The sequence below is a fragment of the Arachis hypogaea genome, chromosome 18, assembly GCF_003086295.3.
Source record: "Arachis hypogaea cultivar Tifrunner chromosome 18, arahy.Tifrunner.gnm2.J5K5, whole genome shotgun sequence".
Classification (NCBI taxonomy): Eukaryota; Viridiplantae; Streptophyta; class Magnoliopsida; order Fabales; family Fabaceae; genus Arachis; species Arachis hypogaea.
This window is the reverse complement of record NC_092053.1, coordinates 120,411,677-120,430,807: the sequence shown is the minus strand read 5'-3', so window position 1 is coordinate 120,430,807 and position 19,131 is coordinate 120,411,677. Positions and strand designations below refer to the sequence as shown.

At 30.1% G+C, this 19,131-nt stretch overlaps 3 protein-coding genes across 4 annotated transcripts; 2 read left to right on the top strand and 1 right to left on the bottom strand.

The window, feature by feature from the left end:
• The first annotated feature begins 8,378 nt into the window (after positions 1–8,378).
• On the top strand, positions 8,379–14,141 carry LOC112770368 (protein MAIN-LIKE 1-like). Of its 2 annotated transcripts, XM_072224092.1 has the most exons (5): positions 8,379–9,108; positions 9,687–11,177; positions 11,621–12,363; positions 12,481–12,568; positions 12,662–14,141. In XM_072224092.1, exons 2-3 carry the CDS (start codon positions 11,106–11,108, stop codon positions 12,173–12,175), a joined length of 627 nt encoding a protein of 208 aa, XP_072080193.1. In that variant the 5' UTR covers positions 8,379–9,108; positions 9,687–11,105; the 3' UTR covers positions 12,176–12,363; positions 12,481–12,568; positions 12,662–14,141. The 2 variants fall into 2 exon arrangements, with proteins under 2 accessions (XP_072080193.1, XP_025670521.2); XM_025814736.2 differs by lacking the exon at positions 8,379–9,108 and having other exon boundaries at positions 10,613–11,177.
• Positions 8,479–9,759, top strand: LOC112771963 (MLP-like protein 43). Its single transcript, XM_025816832.3, has 2 exons — positions 8,479–8,668; positions 9,394–9,759. The coding sequence occupies exons 1-2, from the start codon at positions 8,479–8,481 to the stop codon at positions 9,663–9,665; spliced, it is 462 nt and encodes a 153-aa protein (XP_025672617.1). The 3' UTR covers positions 9,666–9,759.
• A 338-nt stretch (positions 14,142–14,479) lies between the features above and the next one.
• LOC112770367 (uncharacterized) lies at positions 14,480–19,131 on the bottom strand. Its single transcript, XM_025814735.1, has 5 exons — positions 19,045–19,131; positions 16,032–16,436; positions 15,643–15,926; positions 15,350–15,573; positions 14,480–15,264 (listed from the first exon to the last, which is right to left on the bottom strand). Exons 1-5 carry the CDS (start codon positions 19,129–19,131, stop codon positions 14,480–14,482), a joined length of 1,785 nt encoding a protein of 594 aa, XP_025670520.1.

Below are 19,131 nucleotides of genomic sequence, written 5' to 3'. Positions count from 1 at the left end.
CACTTCTTTGAACTTTGAAGTATGCTGGAAAGAGTGTTTCAAATTGTTTTGCATTGAAAATTCCAAGCAAGTTCCTTTGTCCTGGGTTTGTCAAAGTTTCTAGTTTCAATGTTGGTGAAATTCTCAATGCAAGTGGATAATAAAAATAACAAGTGTAATAACCCGTGTCATGCACGTGATAAGATTGAAATTATAATTTTAAATTCTTTTGTTAAGATTAATTTGAATTATAATAATTTGATTAATAAAAATGTAACATATTATGTATTGTTTGTTTTTTTTAATCTAATATTAAATGTATTAACTCTAAAATAGTTATTAATTAGTTTTAGTAATTTACTTTTTTCAATAAATCAAACATATATACTCAATGTGACCATAAATAACCTAGTAATACTTAGACCCACCAACAAATTTTTATATGTTATTTTACTATCAAGTAAGAACATATCAAAATCAACTCAAAATAAATAATAAATTATTAGAGAATTCTAATGCACAAAATTTTCTAATAAATAATTTAAACCCACTAAAAAATAACTCAACACTTTTCTTTGATACCTACAAAATATATACATGAAATAATATTATATCAATGTTAGTATACGGTTTTACAATCATCGACCGTATTTACTATACGTGACTCCTTCTTAAAAGTTATTCTACATACGTGTGCAATCGAAAGATAAATTACTGGACTTTATTTTATTTTTCTAAATTACTATAATTATGCATTATTCATTAAATACTACTTGTAATATAATTATAATATTGTAATATAATTATAATAAAGATATTTTTCTAAAATAAATTTAGAAGAGAGAATAGTGCTTTTATTTTGGAAGGAAAATGAATTCATGTAGAATTGACACTTTACTTTTATTAGTTGATAATGTATTAAATATTGATTTTATATAATTATAATAAAGATATTTTCCTAAATTAGTATAATCATGCATTATTCGTTAAATGTTAATTTTAATATAATTATAATAAAGATATTTTTCTAAAATAAATTTAGAAGAAAAAATAGTGATTTCATTTTAGAGAAAAAATGAATTCATGAGAAATTTACACCGCACTTTTATTAGTTGGAGGAAAAAACCAATTTTAGTATATTTCTCGTTATTATATATTTTTATCTAATCATATATCCACTGTTTTCTTTCCTTCGTTTCAACATTTTGAACCTGGGCTTAACTTATCGTAGTTTTCACATCCCAGTCATTCTATTAGATGTAGTTGATAACTATTAAAATTCTTTGATTAACATAGGAGAAAAATATATTATTATATGATAGAACTAATATGAGTATATTTTGTTATTAAATACACAAAGTTAATGTAAAATAAAATTACACATAAAAAAGTAAAGAAAATAAAATTAAAATAGTAAAAACAATAAAAAGATTACTTTTACAATTTTATTTTGTCATTTTTTATGTATAGAAGATTAGAAAATAATAAACTTTTGACTAAATTAATTTTGTATTTTTTGTATTCAAATTAAATAAGTAATAAATTATATTATTTTAATTTATTCCTTAAATTTATATATCATAAAAATCAAATCAATATACATAATTTTAAATTGTGTGATACTTAAATATCTAATCAAATCAATTAGTTGATATAATTAATGCATCATAATGAATTGTACTTAATGAGTTAAACAAAATAAATTAAGAAACACTCTCAGAAACATGCTACGTTGACTCTATCATTAAATGTAAAAAATTAATTTTTATATAATAGAATCAATAATATAATAGATGGCGAAAAAGAGAAAGATAAACATTTTAGATCCTAGGTTGTTTCATTTGGATATTATAATGTGGGTATCACATTATTTTACTTATTCTACCCTATGGACCTTTTTGCAACTTTATTTTAGTATCAATAAAATTTCACTACCTTTTAGTAATAAATTAAAATCCAAAATAAAACTGAAAAAAAGTAAAGAATATAAAATTATTGATTGAAATTTTATTTTATTTTTTGTTATTATAACAGGTATTTTTATTTAATATACTAACACCGTACAAAATTAATCGTAAAAAAGTATAAAATATAAATAAATATACTGAATTAAGAGATAAAATTATATTTGTTATCTCATTTTTACTTTTAGCAGCACAATAGAATATCATGTACTCAACATAATTTAAAATATAAATTATAATTAATTATACTTTTTATTTTAAAATATTTAAATTAATCTTAATATAAATAAAAATAATTTAATATATTAAATAAATTAACAGAATAATATAAGTTAACTATTTTTTTTATTAATTTTGTTGTTTTTTTCTGACTACCTTTAAAATTACGACTTTTTTTTAAATTTGACCGTGAAATAAAATTAGAGTTGTTGGTCTGCACCATTAAAAAAAAAAATACTATACAATTACATTTGTACATATAACATGTTCCTAAATTTTTATATGCAAAACTTAAGATTTTGTTTTTTTTTTTTTTTATGCCATAAATAAGTATTATTTACAATGATTCATATTGATTTAAAAGTTTAAAAACTTTTGTATGTATTAATTTTATATTTAATATTAAAACATGAAAATTTACTATGTTATTTTACTATTAATGTATGTAGTATTACATTATAAAATATAAAAATTAAAATGATTATTATATAACTTAAATGGATTGAACTAAATATAAAAATATAAAATAGAATTGTATTATTAAATTTTAGTAATTTTAATTAGTTAATAATATAAAATAAGATAGAAGTGACTATTTATAATTGAATAGTTTTGGTTGATTAAACTAAAAAAATCGAAAAATACTTTAAATAAAAAGCCAAAATAACTTTAATATTAAATTCATTAATACGATTTTAATTTTATATAATAGTTAGATAATAAATTAGTAAAAGCAAATGGAAGGATGATTTTAATTAGTATTTGATAAAATATTCATTTAGAATAATTAAAAAAAGTAAAAGTATGATATTATTAAAAATAATACATTTTTATGTTTAAAATATATTTAAATAAAATATTTGTAAAATATAAAATTTAGAATAACATAGCTTTATGAATATTAATCATTAATCAATTATGAACTAACATAAAATTATAATATAATTTATTGATAAAAAATAATCAATAATTACTATTAATAAATATAAAAATCATTCAAACACTTTGATTAAAACTATGAGTGGTTAATTATTATTTATTATTAATAATATTTTATTCATAACTAAAACTAAAAGTATAATTATTCAGATTTAGATTTTAGAAGAATAAACGTATAAGTAACAAATAATCTATTTTATCATACATATTATAAATTAATGAATTAAACTAACTGATATAATGAATTATAATTAATTAATTGGTATAAATTATAATAAATTATATGATATTTAAAAAGAAAATAAAATGAATAAGAACAAAATAAAAAGAAATATAAGAGATAAAAGACTACAATAAAATAAATTGAGTGTGAGAGTTTTATACTTTCTTTTTACAGATTTTATATCACATCCGTTTCAATAATAATAAATAAAAATACATCAACTTGATATTTAAGAGAAAATAATGAGATAAAATCATAACACAGTTCTAAAACAAAAGTTTAAATTAAACCATAATATCATTGCACAACACAAATTGAAAGTAATTTCACACTATAATATACCACACAAATAGGTAAATGACTTAAGCTTAATTACAGAATTTTTTTTTATTTATGCATACATGATAACACCATGGTCTATAAATGCTTCATGGATAACATATCATATTGCTCTGAATGATGAGAAGTTGAGCACGGGAGTTGAAGAGTGTGTGGTGGTTTGTGTCCACGATAGTTACCTTCTTGCGACGACGCCTCATGGGAAGAAAAAGAATTGTTGTAAAAGCTACCTAATGAAAGAGTAATTGGTAAATGAATGATATTTTTTTCTAACATATATGATCTTTTATAGTGGTAAAATAAAAATGGAAGGAATAAAATTTTATATTTTTATATCCGAAATAGAATTTGATATTTATCGTAATAAAATTAAATAACTAATCAGTTATAATTCATATATTTAAATAAATAAAATAAATTAAATAAAAATATTTTTAAGAATTAATCAAATAAGTTAGTTGATACAAATAATTAGTATAATTGATTTTATTTGATTTATTGAATTCAAAAATATAAATTAAAAAATAATTGATTGAATTAATTAGTTGATATAATTAATTTATTATAATTGATTGGATTTAATAAATTACAATTATTTGATTGATATGAATTATAATAAATCGTGTGATATTTAAATATCTAATCAAATCAATTAGTTGATATAATAAATTTACCGTAATAAATTGTATTCAATGAATTATAAAAAATAAATTAAGAAACATGTTCAAAAGTAGTGACGGATCCAGAAATTTTAAATAGTGGAAGTAAATATATAGCATATAAAAATAATAAAAAATATTTATAAATATATCAAAATATATAAAAAATAAATAATATAAAAATATTAAATATTAAATAATTTTTATGTAATCATTATCAATATTAATATATTGATAAATAATAATATGGTTATTAATTTATCTTTCTATAAATTAAATATAATAATAATAATAAATAAAATTAATCAAAATATAAATAAGTTATCTTCTAATCAATAATAAAAGTGAAATATATTTTTTTATGAATTATATACAATAAATGATATTTTAGAAAAAAAATTTATACTAAATTTCTCATATCCTCATTATATATTTTATAGATTATTTAATTATTATTTAATTATTTAATAAAAAAACAAAAAATTAATTTTAAATAATAATAATAATAATAATAATAATAATAATAATAATAATAATAATAATAATAATAATAATAATAATAATAATAATAATAATAATAGAATTAGTTACTTAGATAGATAAAAGTATAAAATGCGTTAATATTTTAATTGATTTTTATTTTAATTTTTGTTTGTGAACTAATTATCAAAATAGATATCCAATACAAAATTTTTTAATTTATTGGTAAATATTAAAGTGGAATTGAAAAAAAAAACAGAGATATAACCTTTAACTAAATAAATTTATTAATTAAATAATGTTACAATAATATTTTGTTTTTATTAAGTTAATTTAATATATAATTTTATCTTATATTTTTAGATACAAATTAGAGTCTAATTTTAATTATTGATAGTATAAAATATTTTATATAATTATTTAATTATGTTTATTTTTTTGGATTATCATTTAGGTGAATGCAATCAATATAAAAGATAGTTATTTTTTATGATATGATATTACGTCATTGAATATTTGTGTAAAACTACTTTACACTAATAGTGTATCAAAATTATAAATTGTACCTTAAAAGTATCAACTTCGATGAAAAACAAAGTATATATTCTTATTTTATGAAGTAGTAAAAGAAAAATAATAAATATAAAATTATGAGTTGAGTCTCAAATTTAGATTCATGTACCACAGAAAAACACTATATATAGACTTTAGTAAAACAAAAATAAATATGTAAATTATTTATTATTAAGGTAATTTTTTATTATATACAGTAATTACACATCATATATTAATTTTGTTAAAATTATATAATTTTTCATAATATGATTAGAATCATTATCTTCTATCATAATCAGAGAAATTCAGGACAATGAATAAAAATATTATACCTGATATACACAGATTGAAATAGACATATATGTTTTAAAATTTAGAAATATAAATTCTATTATATCTTCCTAAACAAACCTAAACAACTCTACACTAATAGCCCGTGTCATGTCGTGTTTTTCAAGACTTATATTTAGAAACATATAGAATTTTAATAATAATACACGGGTAATTGAAATAGTTTATATACAGATTTTTCAAGTTATTATTATTATTATTGGATAATAAATAAGAATTAGAATTATATTAATATTTTTAAAATTAATATAATTAAAATTACAAAATATTTAAAATTAATGTGCGTTATTAATATCATAAAATTTGATCATTTTATCATTAGATTTAAATATTCTTATCATGATTACTTATCATGATTACTACGACCGGTATAATTATCATATCATTATGATATATTATTATTATTATTATTATTATTATTGTTATTATTATTATTAAAAGTATTTTCAATTGATAATTGATAAGTAGTTTAATAATTCATTAAATATTGATTTGATATAATTATAAGAAAGATATGTTTCTAAATTAGTATAATTATGTATTATTCATTAAATATTAATTATAATATAATTATAATAAAGATATTTTTTATAAAATAATTTAGAATAAAGAATAGGAAAGTTCATTTTGGAGGGAAAACGGAATTACGAGAGATCGACACCTCACCTTCATTAGTTGGGAAAAAACCCAGTTTTAATATATTAAGTAGATAGATAGATAACTCTTGCTTTATATCATTTATGATTATGAATTTTTATTTTATTTGTTGTTATTCTTTGTTTTTGTACTGATTTTTTTAATTGATGTGGTTTGAAAATTTTTAGGATAATGAGAAGGAGAACATCACAAGCAATTGTATTCGACAAATTTGATATTGCTATTGTAGAACATTATAATTTTGATTGTTAATTTTTTTTATTCTATTGATATTTTTTATAATTTTTATGAAATTAGAATAATTGTTTGTGGTTGAACATTATTTCTTTGTCATTTAAGTGCATTTTGATTTTTATTAGTTATAAAGATTGATGTTTAAAGTTATTTATGAACTTTTAATTATAAATTATGGATAATTTATTATGTAAAATTATAAAATTTTAAATTTTATTAGTTTAAAAATTATTGAATTTAAATATTTAAAATTATATATTAAATTTTTAATAATTTTATTTTATATTTAATTATATCGGTTGAACTCCGATTGAACTTTTGAACTATTAAACCAGTCACCCAACCGATTTAGTGACCGGTTCAGTTCTCGCAACCTTAATATTTTACATTGATAATAAAACTTTATACGCACTATAATCAAATTTTATAAATAATATAATCAAATTTAATTCGTGATGCATATAATAAAACCAAAATACAAATAAAACTATAAAAATATGATGGTACCTATTTTGCGTTCCTAAAAAATTTGTTTAGAATTTAGTGATTAATCATTGTTAGATAATTTCATTGAGTAAAATAACATATATTGACTATTTTTTGTGTTGACTAAATAGTGAGGAACAAGCTGACGATATAAACGTGGGTGTGTTTGGCAAACACGTTGGGGAGGAGAAAGCCCGTTTGACCTTTTTGAAAGTTTCACTTTGATGTTTGGCAATTTTTATCCTTGTGAACGCAGAATTGATTCTGCCTCTGAACCCACGTTTAGGAGAAGCTCAATTTTGTAGCTTCTGCATTTCACGTTTTACGTTTCACGTTTAGGAGAAGCTAAAATATTTCTTTTTTACCAACCCTACCCTTCATTTTCTTTTATAAGAACGATACTAGTAACTATTATCTTCACTGTCATTCTTTGTAGTTCTTCCTACTTCTTCATAATTTTTTAGTTCCATTTTTTTCATCAAAATCGTTCAGATTTATTTCAATCAGTGACAAATTGAAATTTTTTTATTTTTATTTGATTTTATTCATATGAATTTTATTTACGTTTTATGGTATTTTTTTGTTCATATGATATATGTTGTTGGTTTTATGGAATTTTTATTATTTCTTATCTGTATAATTTTTTTCTATTTTTTGATGTACTCTATTTTTGTTTTGTATTAATTTTTTTTATTTTTTATTCTGAATTTGTGAAATTTGTAATTGTAATTATTATATACTATGTTTATTATCAAAATTTTGAATAATATAAATTATGATCCTATAAAAAAAGGACAAAATAAATAAAAAATTAATTATAAGTAACAATAGAGTCATAAATAATAAAAATTTATAGTGTAAAATAATACTAAATTAAAGAGTACTGACGATACTAAAAAAAATTATAGAATATTTTCTTTTTGTGTGGCATTATAAAATTTATAGTACTCTCTTTTATATTTTTATTTTTTATTGTATTTATTTTATTTATATGATAAATATTTTTTATATTATTTTTTATAGTATTCTGATTTTACATGTATATAAAGTTGATGTCTATTTTAGTAATTTTTCATCTAAAAGTGATTTTGAGTAGTATAATCCAAACAATATTTATTTTACTATAATCAATTTTGATATAAAGATTACCAAACATAAATCACGTTAATCCAAACTAACTTATCATCAAAATCAATTTTACAAAATCAATTTTATGCAAACTCTGGTTTGCAAACTGGCAAACACATAGGTAGCTTATTTTTCTATATAAGGTCCTACAAATCTGAACTCATTGTCCCATATCTCTCATCAGATGTTCTAGCTAGCTAGCTTTATTAAATTATTAGTATTATCTGATTTCTTGCTTCATAGTAGTTGTTTCCTTCTTAAGACAATGGCACTGAGTGGTAAGTTTAGTACTGAAATTGTGATCCATGCACCTGCTGGAAAGTTCTTTAATTTTGTATCAAAATCTCTCCACCAATATCAAAACGTTTGTGAAAGAGTGCATCACACCAAGCTGCATCAGGGTGAGGATTGGCACAGCATTGGCGATTCGATTAAGCACTGGACTTATGTTATAGGTAATCAAGCTTAATTTTAAATCAATTAATTTGTAAATTAAAAATAAAACATCTCGTCGGATTTTATCTGTCATCATATCATTTTTTTCAAAAACCTAAATTTATAGAAAAAGTCGCATAAATAATTATATTTTTAATATGTCTCTTCATGTAAGATTTATTTTTTGGGTTTACATAAATTTTTTATATGTTTTTTTTTTGTTATTTATTTTAGACTAAATTTTTTTTATTAAAGTTCAATATGAATCAAATTTTAATTTTTTTTATTATAGAAGTTTTGATATTATGTTATAATATCACTTTTTTAAAAAAATTAATTTAAAAAAAAGATATATGAATAATTATATTTCTAATCTTTTTTTTTTTGAGATTTTATTAAATTTAATTAGTTTCCTCCATTTACAACAAAAAAAGTTCTTTCTACGAAATAATATATATTAGTGAGAATTATATGAATTGTTTAAAAATTCATAACCAATGAGATTATTAGAAGAGAGTTATAAGTATATATATAAATTGACAAAATTCTTGTATTTTTTATAGTTCCTAAAAACATATAACAAAAAATAGATTTTGTCTCCAAGACAAAAGACAAAATTTTAAAACAACCAAAAGGACTATCATAATTTGCATGTAATTATGTCAAGTAATTGACATAATTATTCTCGGGTTTCTTTAATTTTCTTTTTAATATTCTTTAAAATTTGATTATTGTCAAGCAACAGATGGTAAAATAACTACATGCAAGGAGACAATTGAATCCGTTGATGAGAAGAACAAGACAATCAAATTCAATCTCTTTGATGGAGACATAAGTCAACAGTATAAAGTCTTGAAGGTCATCGCTCAAGAGATTGATAACAGCAATGGAAGTGTTTCAGCTAAATGGACACTTGAATATGAGAAAATTAATTATAATGTCGAAGCTCCTTACGGTTACTTGGAATTGTTTGACAAAAATACTAAAGACATGGATGCTCATCTTCTCAAGGCATAATAATTACTAAAAGAAAATTAGAAGACATTATATGCATGGTTGGAATTTAATAAGGGGTAGATTTTCGGGACTGTTTTGGAAGTGTTTATATAATATAAATTAAATAAAAAGTGTGAACTTGGGTGAACAATAGAATAAGGAAGTATGTTTCCAAATTCCAACCTTACATGTATGTATGTTTATCCTTCGTTTGAATGGATTGAACTATTGTATGTATGTATGTATTTATGTATGTATGTATGTAAAGTCATCGTTAATGATTTCTTTTGTTGGTTGCGTTTATGCCATGGATGTGTGGAAATAAACTTGAAAGTATCTGTGTATGTCTAATAAAACTTAGAGTAACAATAGGTAATCAATTTTTATTGGCAACATAAGTTAAATTTTTAAAATTATTTTATTTATTTTAAATTAAAAATTAGTAATTCTAAATTTTAAATTAAAATTTTAAACTCTGAATTAAATTGACTAATATTAGCTAATTAATAAAATTAATTTTTTAACTTTTTCATAAACATAATGAGTAAATTGAAAAAATATTTGAATTATCAAATTATTGATAAAAGTATTTTTTAAAATTTTTAATAATAAAAATATTTTTAAAATATTTAATTAAAATTAATTTTCTAACGTTCGCATAAACTCATCGGAAAAATATCTGAATTATCAAATTATTGATAAAAATATTTTAAAATATTTAATTAAAAATTAATTTTTTTAACTTTTTCATAAACATAATGAGTAAATTGAAAAAAATTTAAATTATTAAATTATTGATAAAAATATTTTTTGAATTTTTTAATAATAAAAATATTTTTAAAATATTTAAATACAATAAATATATTCAATTACTAAATATATATTCTTAAAAAATATTTTAAAAATTAAATTTTTGTGTATTTTATGCAAAAATATTAGAAAAATAAAATATTTTTACTTTAAAATTTAATAATTTTAGCTAAATAAATGGGTAAAAAACCCAAATGAGTCAAGGGTGTCTCATATTTATCCAAATCCGCCAAATAAAAATCTGAGACATCAATCCACCAGAAGACAATATTATATAATTCGAATCAAATTAGTTCGAATTAGGGTTACACATAGTTCGAATTGATTCAATTCGAATTACTCCCAAGCACAAAACGCATGTAATTCGAATCAACTTTTCTCGAATTAACTAAGGCAAGTTCGAATTATATCAATTCGAATTACATGGAGAAGGGCACACGAAAGGAGTTCGAATCGTATTGATTCGAATTACGTGATTTTGGTAACAATAAGTAATTCGAATCAAGTTGATTTGAATTATAAGGGTTTCGGCTATATAAGGAGTTCGAACCAAGTTCATTCGAATCACTTTGTCATTCTCATACCCCACCAAACCCCAGAGAAAACGACCAACATTCGGGCCGAGTAAGATCGGAGCGACATATTCAGGCGATGGGGGACGATCCGGGGAGGCTTTATCGGTTGGATGGAGTTGCTCATATCGCCGGGGTGATCAACGACGAGGTTAGTGGTTTCTGATGTTGCGCTGTTTATAGTATTTGTTGTTAATGGTAGTGGTTGATGAAAGCGGTTTATGATAGTGATATTTGTTAGTGGTTTATGATAGTGGTTTTATTATAGTGGTATTTATTAATGGTTTTTGATAGTGGTTTATGTTATTGTTAGTGGTTTAGGATAGTGGTGTAGGCCGGTGGTTTTTGTTAATGGTTTTTTATAGTGGTATATGTTAGTGTTAGCGGTTTAGGATAGTGGTTTTTGTTAGTGGTTTTAGTGACTGTTAGTGGTTTGTAGAACCGGTCTATGTCTGCCGTTTATGTATGCAATGTTGGTCGCTGGTTTAATATATGTTGTATCGCACGATTACTTTTTTTGTTCTTTATGAAATGAATTGTATATGTTAGTGGTTTGTGAATCTGTTCTAATTATGCGGTTCATCTACTGTCCAGCCTCGGCGTTGCATATCCAGCGTTAGGCGGCAGCAGGGGATGCGTCTTGATGAGAGGTACGTTCCGTACTTGCAGATGGCCGGATTGTACCATCTTGCAAGACTGAACGACAGATGGTTCCGACTAGACGAGCCCCATGTCAGTGCATTCGTCGAGAGATGGCGGCCTGAGACACACACCTTCCACATGCCGTTCGGAGAGTGCACCATCACGCTTCAGGACGTCGCATACCAGCTGGGGTTGCCGGTGGACGGACATTACGTTAGTGGTTGCCTGACAGACTTCCACCTATACATTGAGGGTGGGAGGCCAGCTTGGCAGTGGTTCCATGAGTTGCTCGGTGTTTTACCTCCTGAGAACCAAATTCAGAAATTCGCAGTGAACTGCACCTGGTTCCAGGAGACATTTGGAGAGTGTCCCCACGGGGCTGATGAGGAGACAGTTAGGCGCTTTGCCCGTGCCTACATCATGATGTTGTTGGGCACGCAGCTGTTTGTCGACAAGTCCGGCAATCGTATACACATCAGATGGCTACCCTTTGTTGCTAGGCTTTAGGAGATGGGTGGCTACAGTTGGGGGTCGGCGGCACTAGCATGGCTGTACCGGTGCATGTGCCGAGTCGCGAACAGACATGTCGTGAAGTTAGCAGGGCCGTTACAGTTACTGTAGTCTTGGATATTTTGGAGGTTTCCTTCTTTTAGGCCTCCTGGGTATGATGCGTTTAGCTGGCCCCTTGCCTCGAGGTACCATTATTGTTTTGTATTATGTAGCCTTATTGTATTTATTTTCAATTATGCAAGCAATTTCATGGCTTCTAGAGTGACTCATGAATGCATTAACATGTTTAACTTCTTACGCAGGTGGTCTGGTTACAATCCTGGGATTAGCAACAAGGGACCTCGGGTGCAGATGGCTCGCCTGAAGATCGACTTGTTACAGCCTCGAGATGTAAGTACGCTGAGCCCATATCTATATGTAGTCGTTCTTTCTGTTTATATGGTCTAACAGAAACGTCAAATTGATTTTATTTGGTTCTTTCAGTTCATATGGATGCCCTATAGCGCACTCGACGTCATCCAGGTTGTCCATCCGGAGGTCTTAGAGCCTCGGCATACGATGTTATGGCGGTGTGTGACGTCCCTGATATATTTTGCGGTGGTTGAGTGGCATCAGGTTGATAGAGTGTTACCGCAGTTTGGCGGCGTACAGCCCCCGCCGCATCCCGCCCTGAACATCGACTTCTTGATGTCAAAGGACGGGAGAGGAGGCGACCGTTGGTTCTCGTTGCACTTACCTGACTGCCATCTTCACTGGCAGAATCGTGCGGAGCACATTTTACAGTTCGACATCGTGGCTGACCCGGGTCCCTCGCTTGATTTCTTGGCATGGTGGCACCAGCACGGGAAGAGGTTCTTGTCGCCCGAGATGTACTTGGGGGATCCGAGAGGTATTCCTATTCTGGATGAGGCGACGCAGAGGGGTGCCGGCCGAATTCCTGATATGGACCGAGTCGACGATGTTCCTGACAGACGTCGTGTTGAGAGGAGAGCTCGAGTTGGGACACGTCGTAGCCAGCGTGAGTGGCGGTGGCTGGATCATGCTATGGAGGAGGGTGATGAGGCTGCTAGGGGGCGGGAGACGACGTGGGCGTGGAGGCAGGAGGAGGGGGGCTGCTGCTAGAGACGATGTCCCTGATCATGGTCGGGGTGCAGCTGGAGGAGGTGTTGCTATGGGGATGCTAGGCCCGTTCACGGGGGGCATGATGGTGAGTGGTATGGATCTGGTGTGGGAGATCCCTCGAGTCAGACTGCCACGGGGCTTGGCATAGGTCCGCTCGGAGATTACTTTGTCGGTGTTCCCGGTGACGACCAGCCACTTCAGGAGAGTACACCATGGGTGAGTCCCGGGTCCATGTTTCCAGACTTCCTTGCTGGTGATGGGATTGTCGCCGAGTTCGGTGGACCACATTTCCTTGATGATATCCAGACCATCATGCAGGAGGATGATGCTGCCCGAGGACGGGGTCAGACGACAGCGACACAGGCTCCGCTAGATGTAGATTTGAACGAGCCTCCCACGGCAGCTCCTGTGAAGGCTTTTGCACTCGGTGGGACGCCAGCATCCGCACATACTCTTGGGTCACATTCAGTTGCTGGGCCGTCCTCATCCAGACCCGTACATGTCCTGCCCGGGACGCCGACACAGCCTGCTCCGGATGACGACGGCGACGATATTGAGGATGAGGAGCCGTTTATACGGAGAGGTCAGAGGGCACGGGTTCCACGCCGTTGTGGCACGGGGTCGCACCTGTTTAGATGATTGGGGGATGATGGTTTATGATGTCTCTTTATGTTTGTATTATGTATTTTGTTTTGGTTATCGGTGTTATTCTTGTGTGCCCTAGGTCATTAGTTCATGCAGCAGTTACTTTCATGTTATTGTATTTTGTATTAGTCACTGGAACAGAATGTGTACTTTGGTTATGTAACTTAATTTCATAATTAGAAAGACATTCAACATACATATGTGGGTCGAAATACAAAGTTCATGACTAAGAAATTATAACTTAGCATACCTAGAACATCGTTTTCTAATGAAAATAAAATACAACTGACAACCCAAAGACAAATAAAAACAGACAACAGAACGCTCCTACTCATTCCCCCCAGGGTGGGTGGCTCCTCCGGCCTGCGGACAACTCCGACGAGTATGTCCTGGTTGCCTGCAGAGGCCACATCTCTTTGGCCGGTTCGGATCTGCCTCATCCATATTGGTACGTATGCGGGTGGACCACGGACGATCCTCCCTCGCACGCCTCATGTTCGGATCCGGTATCACGGTAGGCCCGTCATACGGTGGCTAGAAACCCTTTGGAATTGGAGGTGTAAATCCCAACCGATAGACACCGAAAACGGAACTAAGGCGATAGACCTCGTGGACGTATGGCTGCCAAGTAAGACGTGAGTAGGCACAGCATGCCAGTGCGTGCGGACACGGGAAATGGAGTGCTTGGAAGTACCCACAATCACAAGTCTGCGAGCCTAATGAGACCCTGTAGCTACCCAGTGAGAACGAACTAGTCGGAGTCGTTTCTGCCACGGTGTACTCCGAGTTATCCCTATCATAAACAGTCACCGTGAAGAACCTAGCCGTCTTGAGGTTGGCCTCGATACACTTTACCAGGTATTGACTGAATTGTTGTCCGGTGCCCAGCTGCGTCTCTGCCTCCCTCCCCTTACGGATGAATAGCTTTGCCAACCTTCCGTATGTGGCCTTCACCAGCGAGCATACAGGGAGGTTCCTTACCCCCTTCAGGATGGAATTCACACACTCAGATATATTGGTCGTCATGTGCCCGAATCTTCGACCCTCATCACAATACTGGGTCCACAACGAATACTCAATCCGGTTCGCCCATTCACACATTGCCGGATTCTCAGAGCGCAGAATGTCAAACCAGTAGTCGAATTCCACTTCGGTCTTTGCATATGTGGCGTTCACAAGAAGCCTCCGGGCATCCTTGCCCTTGAAGGTGAGGGCGAAATTTGCTGCTACGTGTCGAATGCAGAATGCCCGGTATGCAGCCGGAGGTAGCCATCCCCCATCAGGCGCCTCAAGTGCTGCCTTGATGCCGTTATGCCTATCTGAAATAACCTAACAGACCTGGCTGAGGTGTCAAGTGCTGGCGGAGGTGGGAGAGAAAGAAGGACCAAGAGTCAGCATTCTTACCCTCAACTAGTGCAAATGCCACCGGGAGTATGTTGGAGTTCCCGTCCTGTGCAATCGCCACAAGAAACATTCCCCCATACTTGCCATATAGATGGGTGCCGTCAATACTCACCAACGGCTTGCAATGACGAAAAGCCTCGATACAAGGGGAGAACGTCCAGAATAGCCTCTGAAAATAAGCCTGGGACTCGTCCAGCTGTCCCCCAACTCGAACAGGGCAAGTCCTGAGGACTGCAACAGTACCAGGCATCGTCAACTGAACTCCTAACACCCACCTAGGGAGCTCGTTGTACGACTCATCCCAGTCCCCATAGATGATGGCAACAGCCTTCTGCTTCGCCATCCATACCCTCCTATACGTAGGCCTGAACCCAAAGTGTGCAGCCGTGGCATTTAGAAGCACCTTGATGTTGACGGATGCATCAGCCCTAACCATTGGCATAATGAATGTCGCTATCACATGGTAGTCCAGACTCCTATGGTCGCTGGAGATGGAGGTGGCGAGACAGGTATGCGGTCCATTGTACCGCTTGACTTCCCAGATGCCCTTGTGCTGCCGAAGACTCAACCGAATCAACTATGTACACCCATTCCCAAACTCAGAACACTTTTCCACATACATTCGATAGTCTGACTCAACTACCTTGTACTGTACCCCTCGGCGGATGCTGTAAGTCTTCACACTCAACAGCGCCTCATCTTTATCCCGAAATTGTTGCCCAACCTGGAACTCTGTCATACCGGCAGACCCTTCCGTATCTCTAGCGCCAAATCCAGCAGGCTGCCCAGGATGTTCGTCATGCCTCATGGCATCCAGGTCCAACAATGAAAAATGGGGTGGGTACTGCTGTGTGCCAGAACTAGATCCACCTGTAGCCCTTCTCGGATCACTCACTCCAAGATCATCGCCGCTGTCATCAGCGATCATATCTGGCTCGACATCATCGTCATCTGGATCATCAAACAATCCCTCTCCAACACCAGCCGGTGTAGGACACTGTAATTCGGTCGGAAGATGTTCCCTATACCTTACCTCGTCTCCAACATTGCCGCTGAGATCAACAGCGAACAATGAGGAGGCAACAGGCTGTATCGGTAGCTCATACACAGAAACGGAGGATGAAGTAAAAATTTACTAGACTTTTTAAATTTTATAGTTTCCATAGTTAAATTTTATGATATTTTAAATTTAAAATTTACTAGGCTTTTTAAATAATTTTTATTATAATAAAATATTTTTAAAATATATAAAAAAATTTTAATTATTATTATTATTGTTATTATTATTATTATTATTTAAAAAAAAAGTGGCCGAAGCCATCCAATAAACAAAAGGAAAAATGAAAACATGGCTTACATGCTTTTATTTATATATATATATATATATATATATATATGACACATGCCCTTTCACTTAATAAAGCAATGTCACTTAACTAAAAATCATTATATTTCATCTTCACACCTCTTCATTTGTCACCGAACGTGGAAAAGAAAGGAACTGAGTGGGAGGAAGAGGAAACCGAACCGTGACTTCCTTTGATCATTCGGCGCTTGATTTTTTGAGATCCGTAACTCCAATAAAAAATTTAATCTGATAAAAGTATTTGTATCCTTCTCCTCCTCTATATCTTAGTATTATTTTTGTTTGGTGAAAGCTAACGGTGACGTAACTCCCCTTTCTCTTGAGTTCGACCAATTGGAGTTCTAGGAGGCACAGACGATTTCTGATATTTTTTTTTCAATAGTTCGGTCAGAAAATTTTTCCGTAACTTTTGTTGTTTTGATTTCGCATGGAGGTAGGGTTTGGTAACTTTATAATAATTAAATGTGAATTTGATAAGTGAATGTTGATTTGGTTGATTATTGTTTGAGTTTGAATGAGTTTATATTGAATTATTGTTGTTGCTTGTGATTTATTAGTTTGGCTATTAGAAACAGCTCAGTTGTGGTTGTTTTAATGATTTTGGAACTGTTGTGATAAGGTATTTTGAGGAAATTGATGAAATTTAGTAGTTGAAAGATTAAATTAAAAACTGAGAAAAATTGGTAATCGAAAGACTCGAAAACGGATTAAAATACAAGTAATATTTTGAAAGGAAAGGACTAAGGGTTTTGGTTTTGGTATGAGAGAAAGATTAATATTTAAACTTTATTTTTGAAGGATAACATTGTATTTGTATATAAAAATTGAGGTATAATTTGTAATTATATAAATTTCGGGATATTTTGGGTAGTAGATAAAGTACGGGGATAACAATGGGTATTTTATAAAAGTTTAGGGTTATTTTTATAAATATGAAAAGAAAGTGAGGGTTCAAATATAATTTTATAAAATATTAAGATTAAAATAAAATATTAAAAAGTTCATGGTTTAAAAAGTAATTAGTAAAAAATTAAAAATACGATTTTATAAACTAAGTTTTAAGAAAAGACATATATATATTAACTATTTAAAATATCTTATTTATATTATTGTTATTATTATTTTATTAAGAATACTATCTATTAAAAATATTATTAATATTATTATAAGTCAGAGAAGAGCAAACAGAGTGATCTTAAAAGTTTTAGAAAACACAGACTCATTTAAAGTATTTTATAATTCTTTTCCATAAGAGCTTAGGGAAAGGCGAGGGAATAATGCGAAAATAAATTATATTATGAAATGGTATGGAAGAAAAGAAGAAGAAAGAAAAGTAAAGGAAAGAGAGATAATTAAAGGAATCTCTGCCACAAGAGAGCAGAGAACAAAGATTAAAGGAATATATTAACTGAAGAGATATCTGCCACAGGAGAGTAGATCTCTACCATAAGAGAGCAGAGGGCAAAGATAAAGAAAAAGCTTTAAAAGGCTGTCTGCCACAAGAAAGCAGATGCGACCTTGTTTGGACCTTAACACCAAATGTATAGTGGAGACGCCTACACACTGAGAACTGTTTTCCAAATGTAAGCATATTATAATACATTTTAAAGTCACACTGTATGCGACTTGACCGTAAGACTTATATGCACATTGTATGCATCTGGAAAGTCATATTTGGGACTCATACCCGGGTAATGTCGGGAGCAGATAGGCAACCAACACATGAGCTCATGGCCTGCGATATGACTAGACATGCATCATACTTGTTTGCGCATATTTGTTTGTGAGTGTGTTTTTTGTGATTGTGAATTTGCTAAATAATTGTTTGAATTCTGTGTTCTATAATTGTTGAATTGGATAGTCCCTTGTTGACTGTTATTGCTGACCAAGTATATAAAATGAACTAAACTTCTAACCCCGATCCTACTAAGAACTTCCCAGTTCTTACCCTCTATCTCCACTCCTTTCAGCTACAGGTGCGAAAGATTAGTGCGGAGCTACAGGAGCATAGAAGATTATTTTCACAAGTTGAGTTGTTAGAATTTATTTTTCCCTCATCGTTTATTATTTTAGTTTTTAGAGGGGTAGGACTTGTATTGAGGATCTTTGAAATAAGTCTATGTATATAAAGCTATGTGAATATATATATATATATACTTTTGTGATTAAGTGGTTCAAAACAAAGTCTCCTTTCATTTTCTTAATAAGAGTTTCTGTTCGTATTCACGAAGGCTCAATATTAAATAAACATAGTATCTAATTAAAGGAATAGAGGTAAGTGACTTGAGCTTTTAGTACGATCATGAGGTGCTAAAAGTCAGGGTGTTACACCGTCGTCCTCAGCAGGCAGTGGTAGCGTAGGTCTCAGAGAGCCAGCATCGTCGTCAGCGCAGTGGTGCTCTGTCTCCCCCTTCAT

Excerpts from the sequence above, each read along its gene's own strand:
- LOC112771963 (XM_025816832.3), top strand. The coding sequence starts at position 8,479 with ATGGCACTGAGTGGTAAGTTTAGTACTGAAATTGTGATCCATGCACCT. Across the intron at positions 8,669-9,393 it reads GCACTGGACTTATGTTATAG|ATGGTAAAATAACTACATGC; the intron begins GTAATCAAGCTT and ends GTCAAGCAACAG.
- LOC112770368 (XM_025814736.2), top strand. The coding sequence starts at position 12,530 with ATGGCTCGCCTGAAGATCGACTTGTTACAGCCTCGAGAT. Across the intron at positions 12,569-12,661 it reads ACTTGTTACAGCCTCGAGAT|TTCATATGGATGCCCTATAG; the intron begins GTAAGTACGCTG and ends TGGTTCTTTCAG.
- LOC112770367 (XM_025814735.1), bottom strand. The coding sequence starts at position 19,131 with ATGAAGGGGGAGACAGAGCACCACTGCGCTGACGACGATGCTGGCTCT. Across the intron at positions 16,437-19,044 it reads TGCCTGCTGAGGACGACGGT|CCTGTTGCCTCCTCATTGTT; the intron begins GTAACACCCTGA and ends CTACCGATACAG. Across the intron at positions 15,927-16,031 it reads AAGATGAGGCGCTGTTGAGT|TTGATTCGGTTGAGTCTTCG; the intron begins GTGAAGACTTAC and ends GGGTGTACATAG.